The sequence below is a fragment of the Anolis sagrei genome, chromosome X (genome assembly GCF_037176765.1).
Source record: "Anolis sagrei isolate rAnoSag1 chromosome X, rAnoSag1.mat, whole genome shotgun sequence".
NCBI classification, from domain to species: domain Eukaryota; kingdom Metazoa; phylum Chordata; class Lepidosauria; order Squamata; family Dactyloidae; genus Anolis; species Anolis sagrei.
Window position 1 is genome coordinate 29,839,104 of NC_090034.1, and position 24,969 is coordinate 29,864,072.

At 43.7% G+C, this 24,969-nt stretch overlaps 1 protein-coding gene across 5 annotated transcripts in view; it reads left to right on the top strand.

Annotated features, from left to right (window-relative positions):
- The window catches only part of CORO1C (coronin 1C), an 83,219-nt gene extending 58,269 nt beyond the window's left edge, over positions 1-24,950 (top strand). For all 5 annotated transcript variants that reach the window (XM_067473063.1, XM_060786110.2, XM_067473060.1 and 2 more), the window contains 8 exons: positions 12,482-12,611; positions 12,909-13,090; positions 13,829-13,948; positions 14,158-14,262; positions 16,981-17,126; positions 17,297-17,354; positions 19,119-19,364; positions 22,067-24,950. In XM_067473063.1, the coding sequence (XP_067329164.1) occupies positions 12,482-12,611; positions 12,909-13,090; positions 13,829-13,948; positions 14,158-14,262; positions 16,981-17,126; positions 17,297-17,354; positions 19,119-19,364; positions 22,067-22,186 (1,107 nt within the window). In that variant the 3' untranslated portion in view covers positions 22,187-24,950. The remainder of the gene's footprint in view (positions 1-12,481; positions 12,612-12,908; positions 13,091-13,828; positions 13,949-14,157; positions 14,263-16,980; positions 17,127-17,296; positions 17,355-19,118; positions 19,365-22,066) is intronic.
- The last annotated feature ends 19 nt before the right edge of the window (positions 24,951-24,969 follow it).

Genomic DNA, 24,969 nt, shown 5'->3' on the forward strand with positions numbered 1-24,969 from the left:
TTTAAACTGGAGTCCAGCTTGAGGCATATCTGAATGACTTTATCTGCAAAATGGTGCGCGAACTCACAGCACCGAGTAGCTGAGTCCTCGGGGACCTCCCCCACCTTGGGAGGGTGGAGGAGTTCTCCGACAACCTGAACTCAGAAGGTCTATTAGATGCAGACGCTATGCGGGCAGTCGAGAAGGTCCTAATTGAGGCTCTAGCCCGCGTTCGGTAGGAGACATCCCAAGACCTTCTCCAGATGGACTCTAGACCCCTCCTTGTGCGCTTCATCTTGGCCAACTCCTCAGAGAACCAAGGAGCGCAACGAGAGGGGACATTTGAGGGCGATTGTGTCAATCGCCCTAGTCATCTTGCTATTATAGCGATCAACCAGGGCGTCAACAGGATCATCAGCCTCCATGACAGGAAGAACTCCAAGAGTCCTCAGGAATCCATCAGGATTCATCAGTCTCCTGGGGAGGACCATCTTAGTAGATCCACTACCTGCGGAGGTTAGAGGTCACAGTGAGCCTAAAGCTGATCAGATGATGGTCAGACCATGACAGTGGAAGAATGTTTTGTTCTACCACCCTGACCACTCCGCTGTCCGCAGTGAAAACTAGGTCAAGTGTATGTCCAGCCTGATGGGTGGGTTCAGATACTACTTGTGATAGCCCTATGGTTGTCATGGCAACCATGAAATCATGAGCTGCTCCTGTTAAAGTAGTCTTTGCATGAATGTTAAAGTCTCCCAGCACAACCAAATGCTGGGAGACTAGGGCCAAATTAGAGACCACATCTGCTAGCTCTGACAGGGAGATTGCTGTGTCGTGGGGTGGATGGTACACAAGCAGAATCCCAAAGCTATCATATGCTCCCACTTTCAGTTGAACACTCAAACCCAGAGGACTGCGGTACGGCGCACCTGATCACAAAGATGGACTACCGAAAGACTATTGTGACCCCTCCTCCCCGCCCCCCAGCCATAGCCTGCTGGTGCACCTCAAAGCCCGGAGGGCACAGCTGGGTGAGATTTACTCCACCCAGCTTGTCCAACCAGGTCTCAGTGATGCAAGCCAGATCCGCCCCCTCATTCAGAATCAAGTCCTGGATGACCGATGTTTTACCATTGATGGATCTGGCATTTACCAGCAGGATCTTAAGTCCAGGGGGTCTGTCATACTCGATTTTCTCCAGGGTTGCAAGAACTCTGTTGCGCTTCTCCCTGGGATGATGGTGAACGACATGCTTCCTCCCCCACACAACCTCAATGGAGCCCCCCATCTGAACCCCCCCCCCCCGAGAAATAGGCTTACTAGAACTGGCATCCTGAGGGGCTAGTCAACTCTCCAGTGAAGGGGAGCTATGTTGTAATCTATTTTGGCTGGCGGTTGGAGATATTTCCAATGACATTGAAAAAAGGGAATCATGGTGACCTGGAAAGAAAGAAGGTACTGGTTAACATCAGAGGAGAAAGCTAGGGAATTTTACAAAAGACTTAACCGGAAACGGAAGGAGAACTCAAAGAAGAAAAAGGGAGAAAGGTAGAGATCAATAAATTGAAATTGGAAGAAGAGATAATAAGAGAACGGGAGATGCGAAAAAAAAGACTGTGATAACACTGCGCAGAGGAGCTCAATTGCCATTCTTAAATATCTTAAGTCAAGAGGGGGCCACTTCACACCGGCAGCGCTCAAGCTGTTTGAAGCCAACTCATTAGCCCAACTCTTGTATGGTGCTCAGCTGGGCCCCTTCCCCAGTTTTGCCCCATTAGAGCTGGTTCAGTCAAAGTTTCTGAGATCGGCCTTGCAGGTCCCTAAATGTGTTTCTAATGCCACCCTGCGACTGTCCCCATTGCTCTTTATAATGACACTTGAGATACTCCTAAATAACATCAGAAAGGATAGTACACTTAAAGGAACGAAAATAAGAAAACACTCCTATAAGCTAAGAGCATTTGCGGACGATGTAATTTGTATGATAGAGGACCCAATAGAAAATCTAGAAAAGTGGATAAACAAAATGAAAGAATTTGGCACACTGGCAGGATTTATTATAAACAAAAACAAGACAAAATTATTAACAAAAAATATAACGAAAGAACGTCAAAAAATGCTAGAAGAAAAAAGTGGGATACAAGTGGTGGACAAAATAAAATATCTTGGCATAACCATAACTTCAAAAAAATCACATCTATTGAAGAAAAACTATTATATAAAGTGGAATGAAATCAGCAAAGAGATGGAGAAATGGTAACATCTAAATCTCTCCATATTAGGGAGAATTTCAGCCATTAAAATGATGGTATTGCCAAAACTCCTTTTCTTATTTCAAGCTATCCCAATAATTAGGAATGTGCAAACAATTTATTTATTTATTTATTATTTAAACTTATATGCCGCCACTCCCCTGGGGCTCGGAGCGGCTTACAAGACTAGCTAAAATCTAACAAAATTTAAAAGCAATTTAAAACAATTTAAAAACAACACTATCAAACATTAAAAGCCTGTCGAAACAGTTATGTCTTACATGCCCTGCGGAAAGCTGGTAAGTCCCGCAAGGCATGGACTTCAGGTGGCAGAGTATTCCAGAGTGATGGTGCCACTGCTGTGAAGGCTCTGCGTCTGGTTGCTGTTAGACGCAAGGTCTTGACACTGGGGACTTCCAATAGATCTTGGTCCTCAGAACGGAGGGATCTCTGGGGTTGGTAGGGGGTGAGGCGGTCCCTCAGATACATCGGCCCCAGACCATGCAAGGCCTTAAAGGTGAGTACCATCACTTTGAAAGTGATCCGGTGCTCAATTGGTAACCAATGCAGCTGTAGTAAGATTGGTGTTATGTGGCATCTCATCGGAATTCCCGCAAAAAGCCGAGCAGCTGCATTTTGTACCAACTTGACCTTCCGGATCACCGACAGAGGAAGGCCAATGTAGAGGGCGTTACAGTAGTCCAGTCTTGAGATGACCGTGGCCTGGATCACCGTAGCTAGGTCATCCCTGGACAGGTAGGGGGCCAGCCGTCTAGCCTGCCGCAGATGAAAGAAGGCGGTTCTGCTAACGGCGGAGACCTGGGCTTCCATCATCAGCAGAGGGTCCAAAAGGACTCCCAGACTCTTTACCAGTGATGATGGGCGTAGTGCCTCGCCATCCAGGGTAGGCAGCTGGATGTCCCTACTGCCCGGTCGACCCAGCCATAGGATCTCCATCTTTGCTGGATTCACCCTCAACCTGCTGGCACGCAACCATCCAGTAACGGCCTTGAGGCACTGATGGAAACAATCGGGTACAGAGTCCGGTCAGCCTTCCATCTTCAGCACCAGCTGAGTGTCATCGGCGTACTGATAACTCAAGCCCAAAACCTCAAACCAGCTGAGCAAGTGGTCGCATATAGATGTTAAATAACAGAGGGGAGAGAATGGCCCCCCGAGGAACCCCACAAGATAGAGGGGACCTCTCAGAGACCAGGCCTCCCCTCTCCACTCGCTGTCCACATTTGTGAAGAAAGGAGGACAGCCAGTTTAAAGCTGTCCCCCTGACTCCAGCAACAGCAAGGCGGTGGGTCAAAAGATTGTGGTCGACTGTGTCAAATGCTGCTGTGAGATCCAATAACGCTGACCCACCCTGGTCAAGCTGGCATCGAAGGTGATCCGTGATGGAGACCAGCACAGTCTCTGTCCCATGCCCCGCACGGAAGCTGGACTGGAAGGGATCTAGTCCGGCTGTGTCGTCTAGGAATTGCCATAACTGCTCCGCTGCTGCCCTCTCAATCACCTTGCCCAGGAACGAGAGATTCGAAACTGGGCGGTAACTGGAGGGAACCGAAGGATCTAAATCTGGTTTCTTCAGGAGGGGAGAGACCACCGCCTCTTTTAAACCCTCTGGAAAAACTCCTTGCTCAAGGGAGCTGTTTATAATCTTCAACAGAGGGTCGCGTAATCCCTCCAAGCAGGATTTCACCAGCCAAGAGGGATACGGATCGAGGGAGCAAGTGGTCGGTCTGGCTGCAGCTATGAGCCTATCGACAGTCCCTGCATCCAGCGGAATGAACCGGTCGAGGATGGGCCCAGCAAGTGGCCACAGAGTCTCAAGTTCTCTCACTGTATCAATTGTAGCGGGGAGGTCCCGGCGAAGTAGCGAGATCTTGTCTGCAAAGTAGCTCTGGAAAACCTCGGCTGAAGGGACTGATCACCACTTTTTGGGACGGTAGGAACCGTCGTTAGAGATTGAATTATTTTGAACAATTTTGCCGGGCGTGAGCTAGCAGACGCTATCAAAGAAGCATAATATACTCGCTTTGCCTCGGTGATAGCATGCTCGTAGGACTCCCTAAATGCCTCATAAGCTGATCTCAATGCTCCGTCACGGCGTTCTCGCCACACGCCCTCGAGCCGTCTCTTTTCCCGCTTCATCAGTCAAAGTTCCTCGGTGAACCAAGGAGACCGATTTCGGCGGGGTCTGAGAGGGCGTCTAGGGGCGATCTCGTCGAGTGCATTGGATAGCCTGATGTTCCGTGTGTCCACCTGCACATCGAGTGAGTCGCTGGCAGGCTCCAGATCTCTCAGAGCATTCTGGAACAAAGAAATTACCAAATTCATTTGGAGAGGAAAGAAGCCCAGAATAAAATTTACAAGCTTGATTGATAATAAAGAAAAAGGCGGATTAGGACTCCCAGATCTACAAATATATCACGACGCATGTGGTCTCATCTGGGTAAAAGAGTGGGCCAACTTAAATAAACCAAAAATTTTGGCGTTAGAAGGACATGATCTACGCAGCGGCTGGCACGCATACCTCTGGTATGCTAAGAGGAAAATAGAGAAGAATTTCGGCAATCACTTCATTAATCTAGGTCTTCATTAATCTAAATTTGGGAGAAGTATAAGAATAAATTCTATCAAAAAACGCCCCTATGGATTTCCCCATTAGAGGCATCACAAAGAAGAGAGATGGGATGGGAAAGCTGGCCTAAGTACAAGGACATCCTAAAAAAAGACAGAGAAGGATTCAAGTTAAAGTCATTGGAAGAGATCAAAGCAACATATGGTGAAATCTCATGGTTTCAACATAGGCAACTGAATGAGGATTTCAACAAAGATAAAACAGAAGGATTTGAAAACAGAAAAACACTGGGAAAGGATTATGACATCTGAGAAAAAAGAAATCACTAAACTATATAAAATTCTGCTAAATTGGAAAACAGAAAGAAGCAATATAAATAGTTATATAACAAAATGGACAGCCAACCTAGGACACACCATAGGAACGCCAGAATGGGAAAAAATTTGTAAGACAAAATTAAAATGGATTAATTCCTATAGTTTAAGAGAAAACTGGATCAAAATGATGTTCCAGTGGTATCTTACACTAAGTAAATTAGCAAAGTATTACAAAAATGTGCCCAAAAGCTGTTGCAAGTGCAAGGACAAGAAAGGTACTTTCTTCCACTTCTGGTGGACCTGTGAGAAAGTCAAAAGATTTTGGACGGAGATACATGGAATAACAACCAAAATATTAGAATTAAGAAAAGAAATGAAAGCGGAGTACTACCTATTAGGAATCCTAGACTTCGAGGTGGATAAGAACAAAGATAAGCTCTTTTTCCATATAGCAACTGCAGCGAGATTGGTATTAGCCAGAAAGTGGAAGAATGGGGAAATGCCAACGTTGGACGACTGGAAACTAAAACTTACGGATATTATGAATATGGACACTTTGACGCAATATATGAGATCCAAGCAGATGACTGGGGGGAGCAAAACCGACTGGTCTCCAATCAAGGTATATTTAGAAGCAAGTTAAGAACTGAAATGGTAAATTGGAAAGAATAAAAGAAGATAGAAGACAATCCCAACAGAAGATAACACTAATACTAACAAAGCTATAGGGGACTCATTAAGTAAATAAGAATGCTTACACACTCAACGTCCCACTTTCCAAACCGAGCACAACCCCCCCACCTCCCCTTAGTCAGATCGTATCCCCCCCCCCTTTTTCCTGTTTTTTTTTTTTGGCTGCCCTTTCTTCCCCACTCATTGGCTAGGTACCTGCCTTCCCTACCCCTCTTACCTTCACTGACCCTACTTTTTAAAAATTATAATAGATATGTCAATGATTAACACCTTCTTGATGTATCTCAACCACAAAACTTAAATAAAAATTATGTTAAAAAAAGACCTAGGAAATGTGGATGAAGAAGCTGGTGACACAGGAACGGACGAAGACAAAAATGATAATGATGTATGATCAACAAATAAAATGTTTCTCAAACAATATTAATGGCCTCAACTATTCGCAAAAAAGAAAAAGAAAAGGTTTTTAATAAGTTAAAACGAGGTAATTATGATATCATAGCACTTCAGGAAACACACGTCTCATAGACATGTCGCCCACTTAACTAATAAAAAGTTAGGAAATGAATATTCTTCATTTGATAAAAAGAAAAGGGGGGTGGTAATCTATGTTAAAGAAAATTTGGAATCAAAACTAAAGATTGAGAAGCAAGGAAGTAAGTTTGGAAATTGGAGATCAGAAAATCCTACTCTGAAATATTTATACTCCAAATGGGCCCAAGGTGAACTTTATTGAAACTCTAAGAAAACCTGAACAAGGTAGAATATGACGATCTATTGCTCTTGGGTGATTTTAATGGGGTTTTGCATACTCTATGTTGTAGTGGAGCCTGCGAGTAACGATGCTCCCAGTAGTGTGGACACTAGAAGGGGAAAGTGGGTTACTCGGGAGCAGGAGTCTGATGAAGAGCAACAAAGAAAGAGGATCCGGGATATACTTAATGCTCCCACAGATGAGGAATCATTCTTGGGGTTCTCTGGGGATGATGGAGCAACAAGTGTAGAGGAAGAAGAAAACATCATGGATTGGTCTAAGGGAAGGAAAAGGACTACAGTCTGATGAAGAGCAACAAAGAAAGAGGATCCGGGATATGCTTAATGCTCCCACAGATGAGAAATCATTCTTGGGGTTCTCTGGGGATGATGGAGCAACAAGTGTGGAGGAGGAAGAAAACATCATGGATTGGTCTAAGGGAAGGAAAAGGACTACTCGGGAGCAGGAGTCTGATGAGGAGCAACAAAGGAAGAGGATCCAGGATATACTTACTGCTCCCACAGATGAATCATTTATGGGTTTCTCTGGGAGTGATGGGACTGGGAGTGATGAGGATGGGGATGACACATTGGACTGGACTAAGGTAAAAGAGCTACAAGATATATGTGCAGCACTGACGTCTAGTGACACGTTTATGGGTTTCTCTGGTAATGAGGATTGGCAAACTGGAAATACATCTGAGTCTTGGGGGGATTTAAGTCTTGAGAGAAGATGGAGAAGTTGGAGGGATGGGAGCAGGAGTTCACGTGTGGAGTCAAGAACAGCTGTAAGAGATGATGACGGGGCGGAGGTCAGCTCATCTTCTGATGATGATGTGTAAGATAAAAGTAGGCTTGGAAATGGGGACTCTTTGCAGAAGGCAAAGTGTTGGTTTTGTGCATTGGGTTTTGTCGCTGCCTATTTCGTGTTGGTATTGGGTCCTGGATCTACAGGTTGCTGCTGTTCGTGTGTGTTTCGACTGAGCTTGGATTCTCGTGAGTGTGGATTTCCCTTCTTTGACTTTGGACTGGTTTTGACTACGACACTGCCTACGTGGATTTTGGAACCTCGCAACTTTGGACTTGACTTGCTACGACCTCGGAATTTGTTTGACTACGTCTTCTTCCTTGTGGCTCTTTGCTTGTTAACCCTTTACTTGCTGTGTTATTTTGTGTGACTTTTGGAGCTCTTTGTTTTAATCCGAATTTTTTCTCCAAATAATCCGGATGATTGCTTCAGTTTACCTTTTGAACTAGAACTGGTTGCTACTTTTGAGTTTTGACCAGAGGCACTGAGTTAAGTGTCTCTGAATCCCTTTTACTTTGTTTAAATAAACTCTACTTTTGGAAATACCCTTGAGTCTGGCTCTTTAAGGCATCTGGGTTCAGGCACCCTATTGGACAAAAGTAATAATCTAAAGAAAAAACATTGGGGAGAAGGGTGTAGTACATAACCCCAAAAATTTTTAGCGTTTAAAGGACACATGGATTTAAAGGATGTGTGGAGGCTGAGAAACAGTAAAAAATAAGATTACACTTTTTACTCTAATAGACACAAAATTTGGTCAAGAATCGATATGATCTGGGCTACAAAAAGTTTGACTCCTAAGATTGACACAGTAAATATTTTACCACGGGATCTCTCAGACCACTGTCCTTTTGAATTAATAATCAACCAAAAAAGACAACACTGAAAATGGAGATTAAATGAGAACTTATTAAAAATATAGAAGATATCAATAGATATAGAGATATAATCCAGGAATATATAAAAAAATAAACAATACAAACAAAGTGAAACCCCAAATAGCGTGGGACGCATTGAAAATGGTTTTGCGAGATCATTTGATTCAACATTCTGCAGGGAAAAATAAACAGAGGAACAGAGACCTAAAGGAGATAGAGGCAAAAATGGAGGCAAATGAAGCAGAACTTAAGGGAAACCCCACAAGTACATCTCTAATAAGAAAACTAAAATAAATCAGAAAAAGCACCACTTAGAATTAGAAAACCAAGTGAAACAGTTGAAATTTCTCAAACAAGAACATTTTGAAAATGCCAATAAACTAGGCAGCTGGTTAGCAAGGCAGATTCGTAAAAAGAAACAATCACAACAGATAAACAAAATAAAGGTTGGAGAACAAATATACACTAAGAATAAAGAAATATTGGAGGAATTCCAAAGGTTTTATAAACAACTATATGCAAAAAACCAAGTATCAAAAGAAGACATAGTGGAATATATAAACAAATTTCAGTTACAAAAGATCAGTGATGAGCAATGAGAAAGACTAAATAAAGAAATTAGCGCAGAAGAAATTGAGAAAGCCATAATTAGCCTAGATTCTAAAAAGGCTCCAGGACCGGATGGTTTTATGGTAGGCATTTACAAAGTATTTAAAACGGAATTGATCCCAATGTTAAAAAAGGTAATGAACGAGGCAGTTACAAACCAGGTAATACCAGGCACTTGGAAGTCAACAGAAATAATCCTAATCCACAAGGAAGATTCAGATCCAACAAATATGGGGAATTATCGGCCCATCTCTCTTTTAAACACAGATTACAAAATATTTACCAATATCTTAGCTACGCGCCTGAAGGAATTTTTCAAGGAATGGATAGGAGAGGGCCAAACGGGTTTCCTCCCAAATAGAAATAATATAACATGAGAAATAATATACGTATAATACTGGATCTGATTGAATATTATGATTATAATCATCAAAAAGAAATGGCTTTCTTGGCGATTGACGCGGAGAAAGCATTTGATAATTTAAATTGGGACTTCTTTAAAATTCTAATTCAAGAACTAGATTTGGGTTTCAAATTCAATAATGCCATTAATTCAATCTATGAGACTCAAAAAGCAAAAATTTCAATAAATGGCCAGATGGGAAAAGCATTTAATATAAACAAGGGCACTCGTCAAGGTTGCCCTTTATCTCCGTTATTATTTATACTGGCGCTTGAAATACTGATGAAGAGTGTAAGAACAGATAATGAAGTTAAAGGAGCGAGAATTGATAAATATGAATTTAAAGCGAGAGTATTCGCCGATGATGTGATAGGAATAATAGAAGACCCTAGAAAAAAATCTTCCACTCTGGTTACTAAAAATTGAGGAATTCGGCAAATTAGCTGGCTTTAAACTAAATAAAAAGAAGACAATGATTTTAACAAAAAATATGGGTAAAAAAGGAAAAGAAGAGCTGACAAAACAGACAGGACTACAAACTACACCTAAATTGAAATACTTGGGAATTTGGATAACAGCGAAAAATAGCCAGTTATTAAAGAATAATTATGTTAAAATTTGAACGGAAATTAAGAAGGACCTGGACAAACGGAAACACTTAAATCTCTCTTTATTAGGTCGTATTGCATCAGTAAAAATGAATATTCTCCCCAGGCTACTTTTTCTTTTCCAGAATTTACCGATAATAAGGAATGTCAAAATATTTAAAGAATGGAACAGGGATTTGATGAAATTCATCTGGAGAGGGGAAAGACCAAGAATTAACTCCAATGTACTATCAGATAAGAAATCGAGGGGAGGCTTTGACTTCCCAGATTTGAGACTTTATTCTGAAGCTAGCTCTTTATTATGGATAAGAGATTGGATGAAGTTAAAGAAGGAGAATTTGCTAGCTCTGGAAGGATTTGGCCTAAGTACAGGATGGCATGCACATACATGGTACGAACTGGAACAAAAAGAGAAAGGCTTTGGAAACCACTTTATTAGGTCGGCCCTAGTTAGAGTGTGGTCAAAATACAGGAGAAATTTCTACATGAAACCCCCCCTATGGGTGTCCCCAATGGAAGCCAATCAGAGAAGATTGCTTGGTTGGATAAATTGGTCAACATATAAAGACTTATTAATTAACAATACCCCAAATCTAAAAACACATGAGAACTTAAGACGAGACCATACCAACATCTCCTGGTTACATTATCTACAAATCAAGGAATATTATAACCAAGATTTAAAAATAGGTTTCAATTTAAAAGAATCTAGTTGGGACAAAATTTTGCAGACAGAGAAAAAAATTAATCACAAAAATCTATAATCACTTGATTGGCACACAGAATCAGAAGTGGTTAAAAACTGCATGATTAGTTGGTCAGAAAATCTAAGACGTCCCAAACATATGAAGGAGTGGGAACAAATTTGGACTAAAAATCAAAATATACTTACGCCATGGATTTAAAAGAAAACTTCTTAAAGATGTTTCATAGGTGGTATATTACCCCAAAAAAATTAGGACTAATGTATAAAAACGTAAGTAAAAGTTGTTGGATATGTCAGGACCAGGAGGGCAGCTTTTTTCACATGTGGTGGACTTGTAAAGAAGCCTAAAAATACTGGAAAATGATACACGAAGAGACTCAAAAACTATTGGGAATTAAATTTGGAAGAAAACCTGAATGCTATCTCTTAGGCCTCACAGACTCAGACTTAAACTTAGATCATAACAGAGATATTCTATTTACATATATTTCTACAGTGGCAAGAATCTCGTACGCGAAGTTCTGGAAACTAAATAAAATACCAGACAGGGAAGATTGGATAAGTAAATTAAGAGAAATCAGAGATATGGACAAATTAACTTTTCTTTTGGGAAGCCCAATAAGGAGGATGGATTGGACACTTTTTGATGTATACAAAACAGAAAAAGAACTAGAAATATAATTTTTAGAGGTGTCTTACCATATAATGTAAATATACTTATACAGCCATATTCTTCTATGTTAAAATTTCTAATAAAATTAGGAAGGTATAGAGAAAATACGAACAGCTAAAGCACAGAATGGAAGTCAATGGATACACTTTTACTATTTTTATTATTTTATTATTATTATAGATTTTTTTCCCCTTCTCTTTTCTCGGATGTTTGTCACTACTACTCTTGATTTATGACCACTTTATCTCCTTACTACTTTCTGACTTTTCTATAAAATGAATGTTCTCCCACTTTCCATGTAAACCACCCCTTCCCTTCTTTCTTGTTGATATACTAATAAAAACTATTCACAAAAAAAGAATTGTCTTCAAGTGTGACAAGAAGACAAGTAGAGCGATCACATGATTGATAGTCTCTGCATAGCCAGGTAATGGTCTTCACTCTGACTTCCAGCAGGCTCTTGGATAAAATCTGAGCCAGGGACCTCTGAACTGCTCTCCTTGAGGTCCATCTGCCTCTGTTAGTCATTAAGTCTGCAATTTCAAATGCCAGATTGTTTGTTAGCAATAGATGTTGTGAATGCGAAGAGGCTTCTGAGGAACGACCAACAAAGTCTGGTGCCGCAGTAATGGTTGTCCTCTGTTAGTCCTAAGCTGTCTCTCGTGACTCAGCACCCTCCTGATTCAAGTAATTAGAATAAGACCCTCCTGCACCACCAACAGACTCAGACATCACCCTTTCTCACACCTGGGTTCTGTTTGTTTATCTTTCAGTCTCTGGGAACAATGAATTGGTCTCTGTTTTGCACTATCCCTTCTGAGCTGTAAATGCTGGGTTATCGGTAACCCTCCTGTCTCCACATTCCTTTCATGGACAACCCATGATTGATTCTCATGAGAATCACTACCTGTTTCCCTGACAACAGATCTACCCAAAACATTCCCATCATCTCAAAAAACACTTTTGCTTTCCCCCACAGAAAAACCAGGCTCAACCAGAAATTCCCCATCCTCATCCTCAGAGGCTTCACAGGCCTCAATAAGACCAGAGCCTCACCCCGTCCTTGGAAATACCATGATCCTGGGCTTTGCGAGACTGCCTTGGGAGTGTCATTTTCTACGCCTGTCCTTCTCCAGACTGAAAAAAAGCAAGGACAGTCCTGTCTGAGCACTTCTTTCAATCCTTTTGGGTTTGTTTCTTTCTCCTTTGCAGGTCTGGCAGATCCCCGAAAACGGGCTGGCGCTCTCCCTAACAGAACCGGTGGTGGTCTTAGAAGGCCACTCCAAGAGAGTGGGCATCGTGGCCTGGCACCCCACGGCACGCAACATTCTGCTTAGTGCTGGTAGGTTGCAGATCCATTGGGAGCCAATGTTAGTTGCCCACTGATGCGTTGGATTTTGGGTTCTCACGGGGACAAAACTCTTCCTCAAACAAAGCAGAAGGAAAAGACTGTGCTGCCTTGGATGATGGTCAAAGGCCCTCCCTGAATACGAGGAGGGTTCTTGAGCTGGGACTGGAATTTAGAGAGGAGTTTTTCCCTTTTCTGTTTTCCTTGTATGGCAGACTGATGGTGGACAATGGGGCAGGCAAAAAGGCCTAGTGGCAGCTCTTAAGACTCCTTCATTGTCATCACCTTCAGGTTGCGACAATGTTATCCTCATTTGGAACGTGGGCACCGGGGAGCCCCTCATCAGCCTGGAGGACATGCACCAAGAGATGATCTACAGCGTCAGCTGGAATCGCAACGGGAGCCTGATCTGCACTTCGTCTAAAGACAAGAAGGTCCGTGTGATTGACCCCCGGAAACAAGAGATTGTAGCCGTGAGTATGGGGAACATATTGTTGAGGGCTTTCATGGCTGGAATGACTGGGTTGCTGTGAGTTTTTTGGACTGTATGACCATGTTCAAGCAGCATTCTCTCCTAACATTTGGCCTGCATCTTCAGAGGTTCCGATGGTAGTCAAGCAAGTGGAATATATATACACCTGTGGAATAATGTCCAGGGTGGGAGAAAGAACCCTGGTCTGTTTAAAGCAAGTATGAATGTTGCAATTAGCAAGTTTGATTAGCATTGAGTAGCCTCAGTCACTCAGTGAGGGTATTGGCATAGAGGTAACAAGTGGAGTGTGTATATATGTCTGTGTCTTAATGTCTAGGGTGGGAGAAAGAATCCTTGTCTGTGTGAAGCAAGTGTGAATGTTGCAATTAGCAGGCTTGATACCCTCACTGATTGACTTTGCAAACTTCATGGCTACTTGGTGCAATTCAAGCTTGCCAGTTTTAACATTATATATACACACTCAACTTGCCTCACCTCTGAGGATGCTTGCCACAGATGCAGGCGAAACGTCAGGAGAGAATGCAGCTCGAACCTGGCCATACAGCCCGAAAAACCCGAGCAAACCAAAGGGATCCGTGTATGGGGTTGGGCAGGGGACCCCATGCCTTCTTTGCTCTTCTCAGCAGGAGTGAAGGCTATCGGGGCCTTTCTCTGCATCCGCTGGGAAGCTTCTCCAAGCCAGTGGCCTCCTTTGAGCAGGCCTTTCCTCTCCCTGCAGGAGAAAGACAAGGCGCATGAGGGAGCACGGCCCATGCGCGCCATCTTCCTCTCAGACGGGAATGTCTTCACCACGGGCTTTAGTCGCATGAGCGAAAGGCAGCTGGCCCTCTGGAACCCGGTGAGTGGCTGCTCCGGGCCATCACCATTGTTCGGAGGCAGGGAGCTTTTCTCCAACTTCTGTGTTTTCTTCTGCATCCATTTTTCGAGAATGAATTACTGGCCATTTGTTTTTAAGCAAACAGGCTGCTTGGTTGGCGGGTTTCAGAGAGAAATCTTCCTTTTTTAAAGTCTACCTTTGTAATGTAAGATGCTGTTTTTCCACTCCAGAAAAGCATGGAAGAGCCCATTGCCCTCCACGAGATGGACACCAGCAATGGAGTATTGCTGCCTTTCTATGACCCGGACACCAACATCATTTACTTGTGTGGAAAAGTGAGTGGCGACTGCTTGGAATCTGATGTGATGAAAACAAGGGGAGGTTCTAAAGAGGGATTGATCTCCTTTCTCGTTTCTAATTGCTATCAGTAATTCCTCTTTTCATAGGGGTATTCATTCCTCTTTTTATTATTATTAATAGTAATTTGGTTGGATGTAAGTAATTTGTAACATTCACAACTGCATATACACAACAGTAATGTATTATTATTATTACTATTATTATTATTATCCGCATATAACACATTCTATTGATTACATCTTATCCTTTACAGTTCTATACATCTATGACTTATACCTAACACCCCCCCCCCCGAACAGTTATGACTCTACTCATTGGTTTATATTATTTGTCTGATCATGAAGATTTTGTGGTTCGGTTCCTTATATTTTCCTTTCCCTTTCGCTCTGGCTTTACATAGTCTCTTTCCACTTCAACTCCCAGTTTTCCTTTAGATGTCCAGTCATATATTTTGTTCTTCTTTCAGATGTGTCGTCTTGGAGCATATACTCTGATCAATATTTGAGCCATTTTAAAAATTCCCATTTTCCTCCCTCTTTCCATCCTAAGTCACCTGTTGCTTGGGTATAGCTTCTATGAGATATTTGGCAATTTTGATCTGGTCTGTATATCCTTTCCAATCTGGCTTCAGACTGGGACATGGAACAGAAACAGCTTTGGTCGCCTTGGTGGATGATCTACGTGGAGAGATGGACAGGGGGAGTGTGACCCTGTTAACTCTGCTGGACCTCTCAGCAGCTTTTGATGCCATTGATTATGGTATCCTTCTGGGAAGGCTTGAGGGGATGGGACTAGGAGGCACTGTGCTACAGTGTTCTGGTCCTTCCTAATGGACTGGTCCCAGAACGTGGTTTTGGGGCAGTCCCTCTCGACCTCATGGCAAGTGGGCTGGGGGGTCCTGCAGGACTTATCTTTATCTCCGATGTTATTTAACATCTACCTGAATCCGCTGGGAGAAATCATCTGGAGTTTTGGAGTTCAGTATCATTTGTATGCAGATGGTGCCCAACTCTACTACTCCTTTTCACCTGGTGCCAAGGAAACGGTCCTGCCCTTGAACCGTTGTCTGAAGGCAGTAATGGACTAGCTTGGATGAGGGTGAACAAGTTGAAGCTCAATCTAGACAAGACGGAGGTACTACTGGTGTCTCAGAGGAGGGATTTAAAAATGGCGTTCCAACCTGAACTGAATGGGGTTGCACTCCCCCTGAAAGGTGCGCAGTTTGGGGGTCATCATGGACTCCACTTTAAACCTGGAAGCCCAGATGGTGGCAGTGACTAGGTCTACCTTCACACAACTAAGGCTTGTGCGCCAACTAAGCCCATTCCTGGAGACTCCGGGTCTGGCCTTAGTGGTGCAGGCGTTGGTTACATTCAAATTGGACTATGTAGGTCTGCCCTTGAAGAGCATCCGGAAATTGCAGTTTGTTCTGGCAGGTGCTAATTTCATGGAGCTTACTACATCTATCTTGAAGCAGCTCCATTGGTTGCCTGTCTGGTTCTGGGCTCAATTCAAGATGCTGGTCATCATCTATAAAGCCCTATATGGCTTCAGTCTAGCCTATCTGGAGCACCGGGTCCCTCAATACATCCCAGGGCACAAACTTAGATCAAGTGGGGAAACTTGAATTGCCACATGACCCCCACTAGTATGTATTTACGCATAATTAGAGAAGGCTCCTTCTCAGGTGCAGCCCCAGCCCTCTGGAACTCCCCCCCTGAAGAAGTAAGGGCTGCTCAATCTTTGCTCAGCTTTAGGAAGGGAGTCAAGACTTTCTTATTTAACAAGGCCTTTAACTGAGCCATGGCAGGTGTTGGGATTTTATGATCAGAATGGAGGAGGGATACATGGGAGAGGAGGTTAGGGTTTTGACTGAAATGTGGAGTTTTATTGATTGTTGTTTTACCATGGTTTTATCTGTTTTGTTCTCTGATTGAAGGATTTTAATGTTTGTATTCTGTTTGTAAGCCACCTTGGATCCGGGTTGCAGAGAAAGGCTGGATAGAAATATCCCAAATAAATAAATTCCTCCCATTGCCTTCCATTTGTTGGGTGAAGAATTGTTCTAATTGACTCCGAAATGTCCCCATATTGGGACGGAATGGACCCAAAAAGTAAGAAAATGGAATGGGCAAAATAAGAAGCTAGTATTCCTTTCGGTGGCCCTGTGAGCTTGTTTTGGTGGAGCTCACAACAGAGTTGTGCTATTGTACCATTGCTGAGGCTGCCCTCAGGCCACGGATAGGATCCAGTGAATTCTGGGAGAAGAAATGCACAAAAAAAAAAAAAGAGTCAGTGCATGACATAAAACTGCAATAACACTATGTAACAAAATTTGAAAAATGTTCTGTTCCTGGTTGGAACATGTAATTTCCTGTTTAATTGTGCAGTCCTTACTTTGAAAGTTAGAAAGGAAGAAAAAAGGAGGCTACACCTTCTTCTAGAAGGGACTGCCTGAAGAAGAAGAATGCATGGAGTTGGCTTTGCTATCAGAAATGACCAGGTGAAGCATCTGATCGAAGCACCCATTGGCATTAATGAACAATTCTCAACCCTCCGAATTAACCTTTGGAAAGATGACAGGCCCATGGTGTCCGTTTCCCCTCCCTGCAGAGGGTCAAGCAGCAGGCACAAAGAGAGGGCTGTTTCCCAAGGTGATGATGTCGCTTTCTCCCTCTCTCCACTTCCCGCAGGGCGACAGCAGCATCCGCTACTTTGAGATCACAGACGAGTCGCCCTATGTGCACTACCTCAACACCTACAGCAGCAAAGAGCCCCAGCGAGGGATGGGCTTCATGCCAAAGAGGGGCCTGGACGTCAACAAGTGCGAGATCGCCAGGTAACAGAGAAGGGGGGAAAGCATAGGCTCTGTGGGTTCTTATGTGGTTTCGGGGCTGTGTAGCCAATGTGCTCTAGCAGCATTTTCTCATGATGTTTCACCTGCATCTTGTCAGGGGAAAAAACAAAACCTGCTGTTTTTCACATGTGCCTTTCCATCATTCCTTCTAGGTTTTTCAAACTCCAGGAGCGGAAGTGTGAGCCCATCATCATGACCGTTCCTCGGAAGGTGAGCGTCGGGTCATTTCCAACCAAGGAAAAAGCATTTAAAAATGGTAAAGCAGCAACAGTAGTTTGAGAAGATAGGAAACTTCTTGAACCTGGCAGTGGAGCAAATGAGCTGCAGCAATTACAAGAGCATAGTGAAGTGTTAGAAATTGCAAAAGTGGCAGACAGGAAGGCACTCCAAAGCGTCACCACTTCTGCACAGAAAACCATTGGTTGCCTTCTTTCCCCCATCTTTGGAAGAACTTTATAAGTTCCGCAGCCTTAAGGAAGCTCAGAGCATTCTCAAGAATTGATCTCATTGTCCGTCCTCCCCCAAACCTCACCAGGACGTAAAAGGGGTCATGGGGGTTATGTGTGCTAAGTTTGGTCTTGATAAGTCATTGGATGAGGGTCTCAGCCGTCTCGGTAAGTGAGTGGATTTGCTTCAAGTCCCATCATCCATGGTTCGCCCTCCTCCAAACTGCAGTAGGATGTAGAGTGGGTCATGGGGGCTCTGTGTGCCAAGTTTGGTCTTTATCGGTCTTTGTTGGGGGCCACAGTGGTCTGTGGTAACCGAAGGGTTTGATAGTACTACAAATCTCATCATCCATTGTCCGTCCTCCCGCATGGTTTCCTCCTTTCTGGCTTCTCTGTGTATTCTGACATGGTGGTTGTTAGAGTGGTCCAGCATTTCTGTGTTCTCAAATAATATGCTGTGTCCATGTTGGTTCATCAGGTATTCTGCTATGGCTGACTTCTCTGGTTGAATTAGCCTGCAGTGCCTTTCATGTTCCTTGACTTGTGTCTGGGCAATGCTGCTGCGTTTGGGGGTCCCTATATAGACTTGTGTCCACAGCTGCATGGTATACGGGAAACTCCTGCAGAGGTGAGAGGATACCTCTTGTCCTTTGCTAGACATAGCATTTGTTGGATTTTCTTAGTGACTCTGAAGATAGTTTGTAGGTTGTGTTCCTTCATGTGTTTCCCTATGCAGTCAGTGGTTCCCTTGATGTATGGCAAGAACACTTTTCCTCTGGGTGGGTTTTTGTCTTTCCTCTCATGGCTTGTTCTTGGTCTTGCAGCTCTTTTGATGTCTGTGGTAGAGTATCCATTGGCCTGTAGAGCCCAGTTGAGGTGGTTCAGTTCATGTTGGAGGAAGTGGACTTCGCAGATTCTTTTTGCACGGTCTGCTAATTGTGCTGCTTTTTTTACTTGGGTGATTGTTGGAGTTTTTATCTAGGAATCTATCTGTGTGTGTGGATTTCCTGTAGATTTCCTGTAAATTGTGTGGCCCAATTGTTGATTGGGTTTGTGGATAACTAGGACATCTAGAAATGGCAGTTTTCCATGGTGAATTGGGTGTTTGGGTGGATGCTGTTAAGGTGGTCCAGGAACCTTTTTAGTTCTTCTCCTCCATGGCTCCAAATGGTAAAGGTGTCGTCCACATATCTGAACCATATTGTCTTGGACAATAAGCCCGCTGCCTTTTTTGTTGCTGTTTCCAGGGCTTGTTTTTTAAAGTGTTCCATGTAGAAATTTGCTATGACTGGGCTGAGAGGGCTCCCTACGGCCACTCCATCTTTCTGTTCATAGAATTCATTGTCCCACTGGAAGTAGTTTGTGGTGAGGCAATGGTGAAACAGGGTTGTGATGTCTTCTGGGAAAACACAGCAACCCAATGATTCCGGACATGAAAGGCTTCGACAACATATATCCTATTGATCACACCTTGAGGAGGGTTTCCACCATTGCACATGCTGATCCTTTTGCTTGCCCCTTCTTGCAGTCCGACCTTTTCCAAGATGACTTGTACCCAGATACAGCTGGCCCAGAAGCAGCTCTGGAAGCCGAGGAATGGTTTGAGGGCAAGAATGCCAACCCCATCCTCATTTCCCTGAAGCACGGCTACATCCCCGGCAAGAACCGGGACCTCAAGGTGGTCAAGAAGAACATCTTGGACAATAAGCCCACTGCCAACAAAAAGAGTGATCTCATCAGTGCCCCAAAGAAAGCAGCCGATTCCTCAAACCCGGTGAGTCAAAAGAAGCTGCTGGGCTTCTCAGGTCTGTGAAAAAAATGCCCTGTTTTTTGGTTTTATTTTCAAGGAAGGAGTACGAGACACATCTCAAAAGTTCTCAAATTTATCATCATAATAAAATTATTATAATTCATTATATATATATATATATATATATATATATATATATATATATATATAATGAATTATACTAGCTTGGGTACCCGGCAGTGCCTGGGTTATTTGAAAAAGTCAATTTTTGAATTGTACAAAATGCATAAGGTTGTGGGTGAACTATAACTCACATCATGCCAGGTTAACCCCGAGGAACTCCATCAGTATTTAAAGTTTGTCATGTTGGACAAGTTTGCTCTCTAGATGCATCTTCGGTGGGGTTCAGTGCTCTCTGGCTGTAGGGTAAACTACAACTCCCACTATGGTGAGTCAGTCCCCTCCAACCCCTCTAGTAGGTTGAGTTTGTCTTGGGGGTTCTTTGTGTCAAGTTTGGTCCAGGTCCATCATTGGTGGAGGTCACTATTTCTGTGGTTGTGAGTGAACTACAACTTCCAGAAAGGAAAGTTAGGTCCCCCCAAACTTCTCCAGTAATCAGATCTCGGCATATCAGGTATGTGTGCCAAGTGGTCCAGATGCATTGGTGTTTGGGTTCACATTGCTCTCTGGATGTAGGTGAACTACAACTCCCCCAAATCAAGGTGAAATTTCCCCAAAACCTTCGGTAGTTTTTACTGGTCATGCGGGCTCTGTGTACCAAGTTTAGTCCAATTCCATCTTTGGTGGAGTTCAGAGTGCTCTTAGGTTGCAGGTGAACTATACATCCCAGTATCTACAACTCCTACTGGTGAATTCTCCCCAAACCTCTCTTGTACGTTCAGTTTCTGATCAATTCCTCTATTTGCTTTGTGCCATAGAAAAGAATAGGAAAGGGTTAAAGGAGAGGCAGTGGGCGGGGTCATGCAAATTCCACACCAATAGTCAGAAACACTGGGATGTCTGTGGTGGAGAAAACTGAAAATTGTCCCTGTATGAAAGCCTTCACTTGGGTGGTGGGCAGTATGGTGTTTGTGGAGGACATTGGCAGGGCTCTTGTTCATGTTCATGGTCCTCACTATAACCTGCAGTGTCATTGGAGGGAAGGCCTTTGGTGTGTCCTGAGTAGTGGGATCTTCAGCTGTTTGTGGAGGCAGGAGTTTGTCTGTCAGTGGACACCCCAGCCACACACACACATACATATTTTCACTTTTATTATGTGTACAGAAGATATATTATATTATATTATATTATATTATATTATATTATATTATATTATATTATATTATATTATTCGTATAATATATATCATAATATATAATATATAGGTATATAATAATATAATTTATATAAAATATAATTAATATAATACATCAAAATAATGGCACAACACAAAGACATCTATAAAATCACATATTCTTTAAAGATTTATACCCCACTTTTTCTCTCTAAAAATAGGACTCAAAATGGCTTGCAGTAAAAACGAGTACTGTACAATACAATACAAAACCAAAAAATGGAGGCATTAAAATAGAACAAAATATTGACGGTATGAAAAACAAGAGTTAAAACCTTTACAACCGATTGAGAAATAGTTGACATGCAATTGTAAAAGCATATAAACCTAAATCCCCGCCCTTTTCTAGTAGAAAAAAATGTCTCTCGCTTCTGCCATGGAATTCTCATACAGTCCAAAAAATTCACAGCAACTGAGTGATTCTGGCTATGAAAGCCTTCGACAACACAATAGAGCAATAGATGGCATTAAAGCCTGGGAATCCATGAACAAAGTAGATGGGAGAGGGGCAAAAATGAGGAGGGAATTTTGGTTGAGGATATTTGCAATGCCTTTTGTGCGAAAAGCGCAGAAGCAATTTTCTCTCCATCCAGTATTGGTCAGGATAATAAAAGGAATCTGTTTCCAAGCCTTAATTGGGAGTGGATTTCATCCTCGGGATCTGCAGTCCAGGACACTGAGGCTATTCTCTCTTGCTGGCCCACTCACAGTGGAATAACTGGGATTTTTTCAGTCCTGTTTATACTTAATCCTATTTTAATGCTTGCATAGTGGTATGATTTAAATTGTATGCTAATGCTTTTTGCTCTTGAGTCTCCTTCGGGAGAGGTAGAGAGGGGTATTATTATTAATAATAATAATACACTTTATTTATATTCTGCTCTATCTCTCTGAGGGTACTCAGAGTGGATTACAGTATACACATATATAGGGCAAACATTTAATGCCTTTTATACAGTGAACAATGACATACAATACACAAACAAAGGCAATGGTTTCCCTTTCCATCTCTGGTGTCTGGAGGCGATGCTCAACTCTGGCCATGGGGAGGTGCTCTTATTCCATTTTTCCATATTGAGGAGCCTGTTGTCCATAGACCCTTCTGGTCGTGTTTTGTCGGCATGGCTGTATGGGCACCTTTTACCTTTACACCAAGGCGGTATCTATTGATCTGCTCACATTACATGTTTTTGAACTGCTAGGTTGGCAGAAGCTAGGGCTGACAGTGGGAGCTCTCCCTGACCGCAGCTTCAAACTGCCAATCTTCCAGTCAGCAGGTTTTTCTGCAGCTAGCGGTTTAATAATAATTCCTCAGATGGGTGGTATCTGTGTCTGCCCCCTAACCCCGGGCCTCTTTTCTCTTGTGTTGCAGCAAAATGATGCGAAATTGGACGAGATTTTGAAAGAGCTCAAGTCCCTCAAAGACACAATCGCCCAGCAAGACGAACGGCTTTCCAGGCTTGAACAGCAAGTGGCGAAGATGGCGATTTGAGGGCCTTGGGGGAGGGATGCAAGGCAGGTGGGCAGGCATCAGGATTTGAACTGGGGCCCAGGGCAGAGCTCTGGGTTGGCAGGAGGGGCCACTGCCCCGGGAAGGGCACCTCTCCTTCCCACAGCCTTTGGGAATCTTCTCCGAAAATCCAGAAGTCGTCGTCGATGCCGTGTGTCCAGAGTTGAGCTTTTTTGTGCGAAACATTCCCCCTTTATTATCTTCGTGTTTATTGCTGAGTTGCCACTGCGTCAACTCCTTTGCGAAGCAATCGGAAAGGCCTCCTCGGATTTTGGGACCACAATGCCAATAATACTCTTTGGGTTTTTTTTTGTTTGTTTGTTTGTTTTAACTCGAAAGTTGCCAAAATCCAAATGTCACTTTCTTTTCCTTTCTTTACCATTTTGCAGTATTTTATGTTCTGCGTGCCATTGATGCAGACCCAACCCTGTCATGGTTTCCAGCCTCTAAACCCCTCCAACGGGAGGGGGATGACCCCCTGTGCTTCAAAACCATGCCACAGACCCTTCCCTCTTCTCCCTCCCCGTTGGACACACTTGGTTGTCCTGTGCTGCATATCAGAGTCTGCATTGCCATGATTCCAACCTTCTGTTTGTGCTTTACTTTAATCTGAAGAGTGTCCTAACCTGCCTATTTCTGGGTCCATGTTTCCTGGCCAGCGTTTGTTTCATTTCTCCTGCTGTTTTGAGAAGACCAGTGGCAAAAGTTCCTTCCCGGAATGGTACAAGCTGACTAATTCCAGTAATTGAAAATCTTTTGGGGTTGTGTGAAGAGCTGCACAAACATTTGGAGCTTGCAGTAGTGTTTTCTGGTCTCTTTCTGGTAGGGAAGCAGGTAAAGGAAGGGCTGGAGCTCTTCCTCCATTGAGTCTTTCTGCAGAGTGGGCATTCCTCTTGGCCAAGGCATCGGGCCTAGGTATTTGATTCCTGATCTTCCTGTCTCGACTCCTCTGTATGCTTGTATGTCATACCTAATTGCCCATGGCAACCAGGCAAGGCTCGAAATCAATTCGAAATTCAGGCTGTGGCCCTCCAACTGTTTTGTTGAACTCCAGCTTTCATAATTCCTGGCCATTCTGAGGCCATCATCTGAAGACGGACTCCAAAGCTAAAGGCAGGTATCTTCAACCTGCGGCCCTCCCGGTGTTTAGGCCTCCAACTCCCAGAAGCCCCTACTTCCAGCTTGTCCAGTGTCCAGGATTCCTTAACATAACACTGGGAGGGCCACAGGTTGAAGAGGCCTGCTATTAGCTTTGGAGACCATCTTCAGATGATGGCCTCAGAAGGCTAGGGTTGTGGAGAAGATCCTCAGCTGATGGCTTTAGAAAGTTAAGATTTTGGAGAATGTCTTCAGATGATGACTTCAAAAAGCGAAGGCTTTGGAGAAGGTCCCCAAATGATGGCCGTAGAGGGTTAACTTTGGAGACCGTTTTCAGATGATGGCCTCTGAAGTCTAGGACTTTAGAGAAGGTTCTCAGCCAACCGCCTTCAATCAGGCCTATTCAACTAGCAGCCCTCTGGATGTTTCAGACTTCAGCTCCCAGACTTCCTGACCATTGGACAATCTGGCTAGGGCTTCTGGGAGTTGAGAGGCTCCACTGCAGTGGGGTCAAAATGGCATATGCCCTCTCCTAGCAGCCCCGAATGGCATTTGCCACCTCACCACAGTAGAGTCCCATTTCCCTTAATGGGGTTTCCTTCTGAAGTCTTGGCACATCACCCTCCCTTCCTCCTTGGCCTCTGGCGGTGTGGTTCCACAACACCAGGAAACCCATGGCCGGTGGCAGATGTGGTTGTGATCCAGGGCCTGAAGCTGGTAGAGCCTTGCCAGAAATAGCATCCTGAAGCAAAAGAGGCCTTGTCTCTTGGCTGGGATCCTTCTGGGCAGTTGATTGTGCCAAGCTTGGTTTGGTTGGGAAGCGAAAGGGTCTGGGAAGAGCAATCATCATTAAAGATTCCCCCCAAATGTCAGAGTGGGACAAGAAGATAGGATTACAGTGCCCTTGAGGATGCCCCAACAGGGACCAGACCCCAAACCAGGCCTAGTCGCTGCTAGCATTTGGCAAGGAAGGTGACTTCTCTGGACAAGGAGTGGCCCAGTTTCTCCAAAGAGTTGATTAATGCCTCTGTTTCTGTGGTGAAATACACACACACATACATATATGCCAACTCCAAAGAAGCATGCATTGACATCCTTTGTTCAATAGCTGGAACATTGATGGTGGTCTGGTATTTTTTAAAATTAAGATTATTTCATGTTGAGAGTGTCACAGGACGATTCTGTGCCTAGGGGCAGAGAGGAGGTGGCGCGGTAGTGTGGGGAATTGTATGAAAGGGATCAATGCAAGTTGGGAAGGTGCGGGTGTGCAAGCGTAAGTGTACCCTCATTCGGAGGGCGAGCAGAAATGTGCCCAGGATGGGCAAGTGCATTGGGATAGGTGGCGATGTCTGTGTGGGCAAAGGAACCAGTGGCACTTTGAGTAGAAATTGGGGGCACTCCTCCCTTATTAACTTGTACCAGAGCAACTTTGGTTGCAACATTTTGCCCCCAAAAGCCCCTCTAAGAAACTCAGGGGCATCCTCTCCATATTTCTGACCCCCTTTGGCCATTTGAGACCAAGTCTTGTCCAGAATCAGTGCCTCGCAAGGGAGGGATGCACTCTTATAGAGCGCCTGGAGGGGTCTGTCTGGGGATTGGCTTCTGATTTCAGAGATTAAAAGTCATGATTGGTTACAAAACAAAAAAATCCGCTCAGTGTCTTTCTT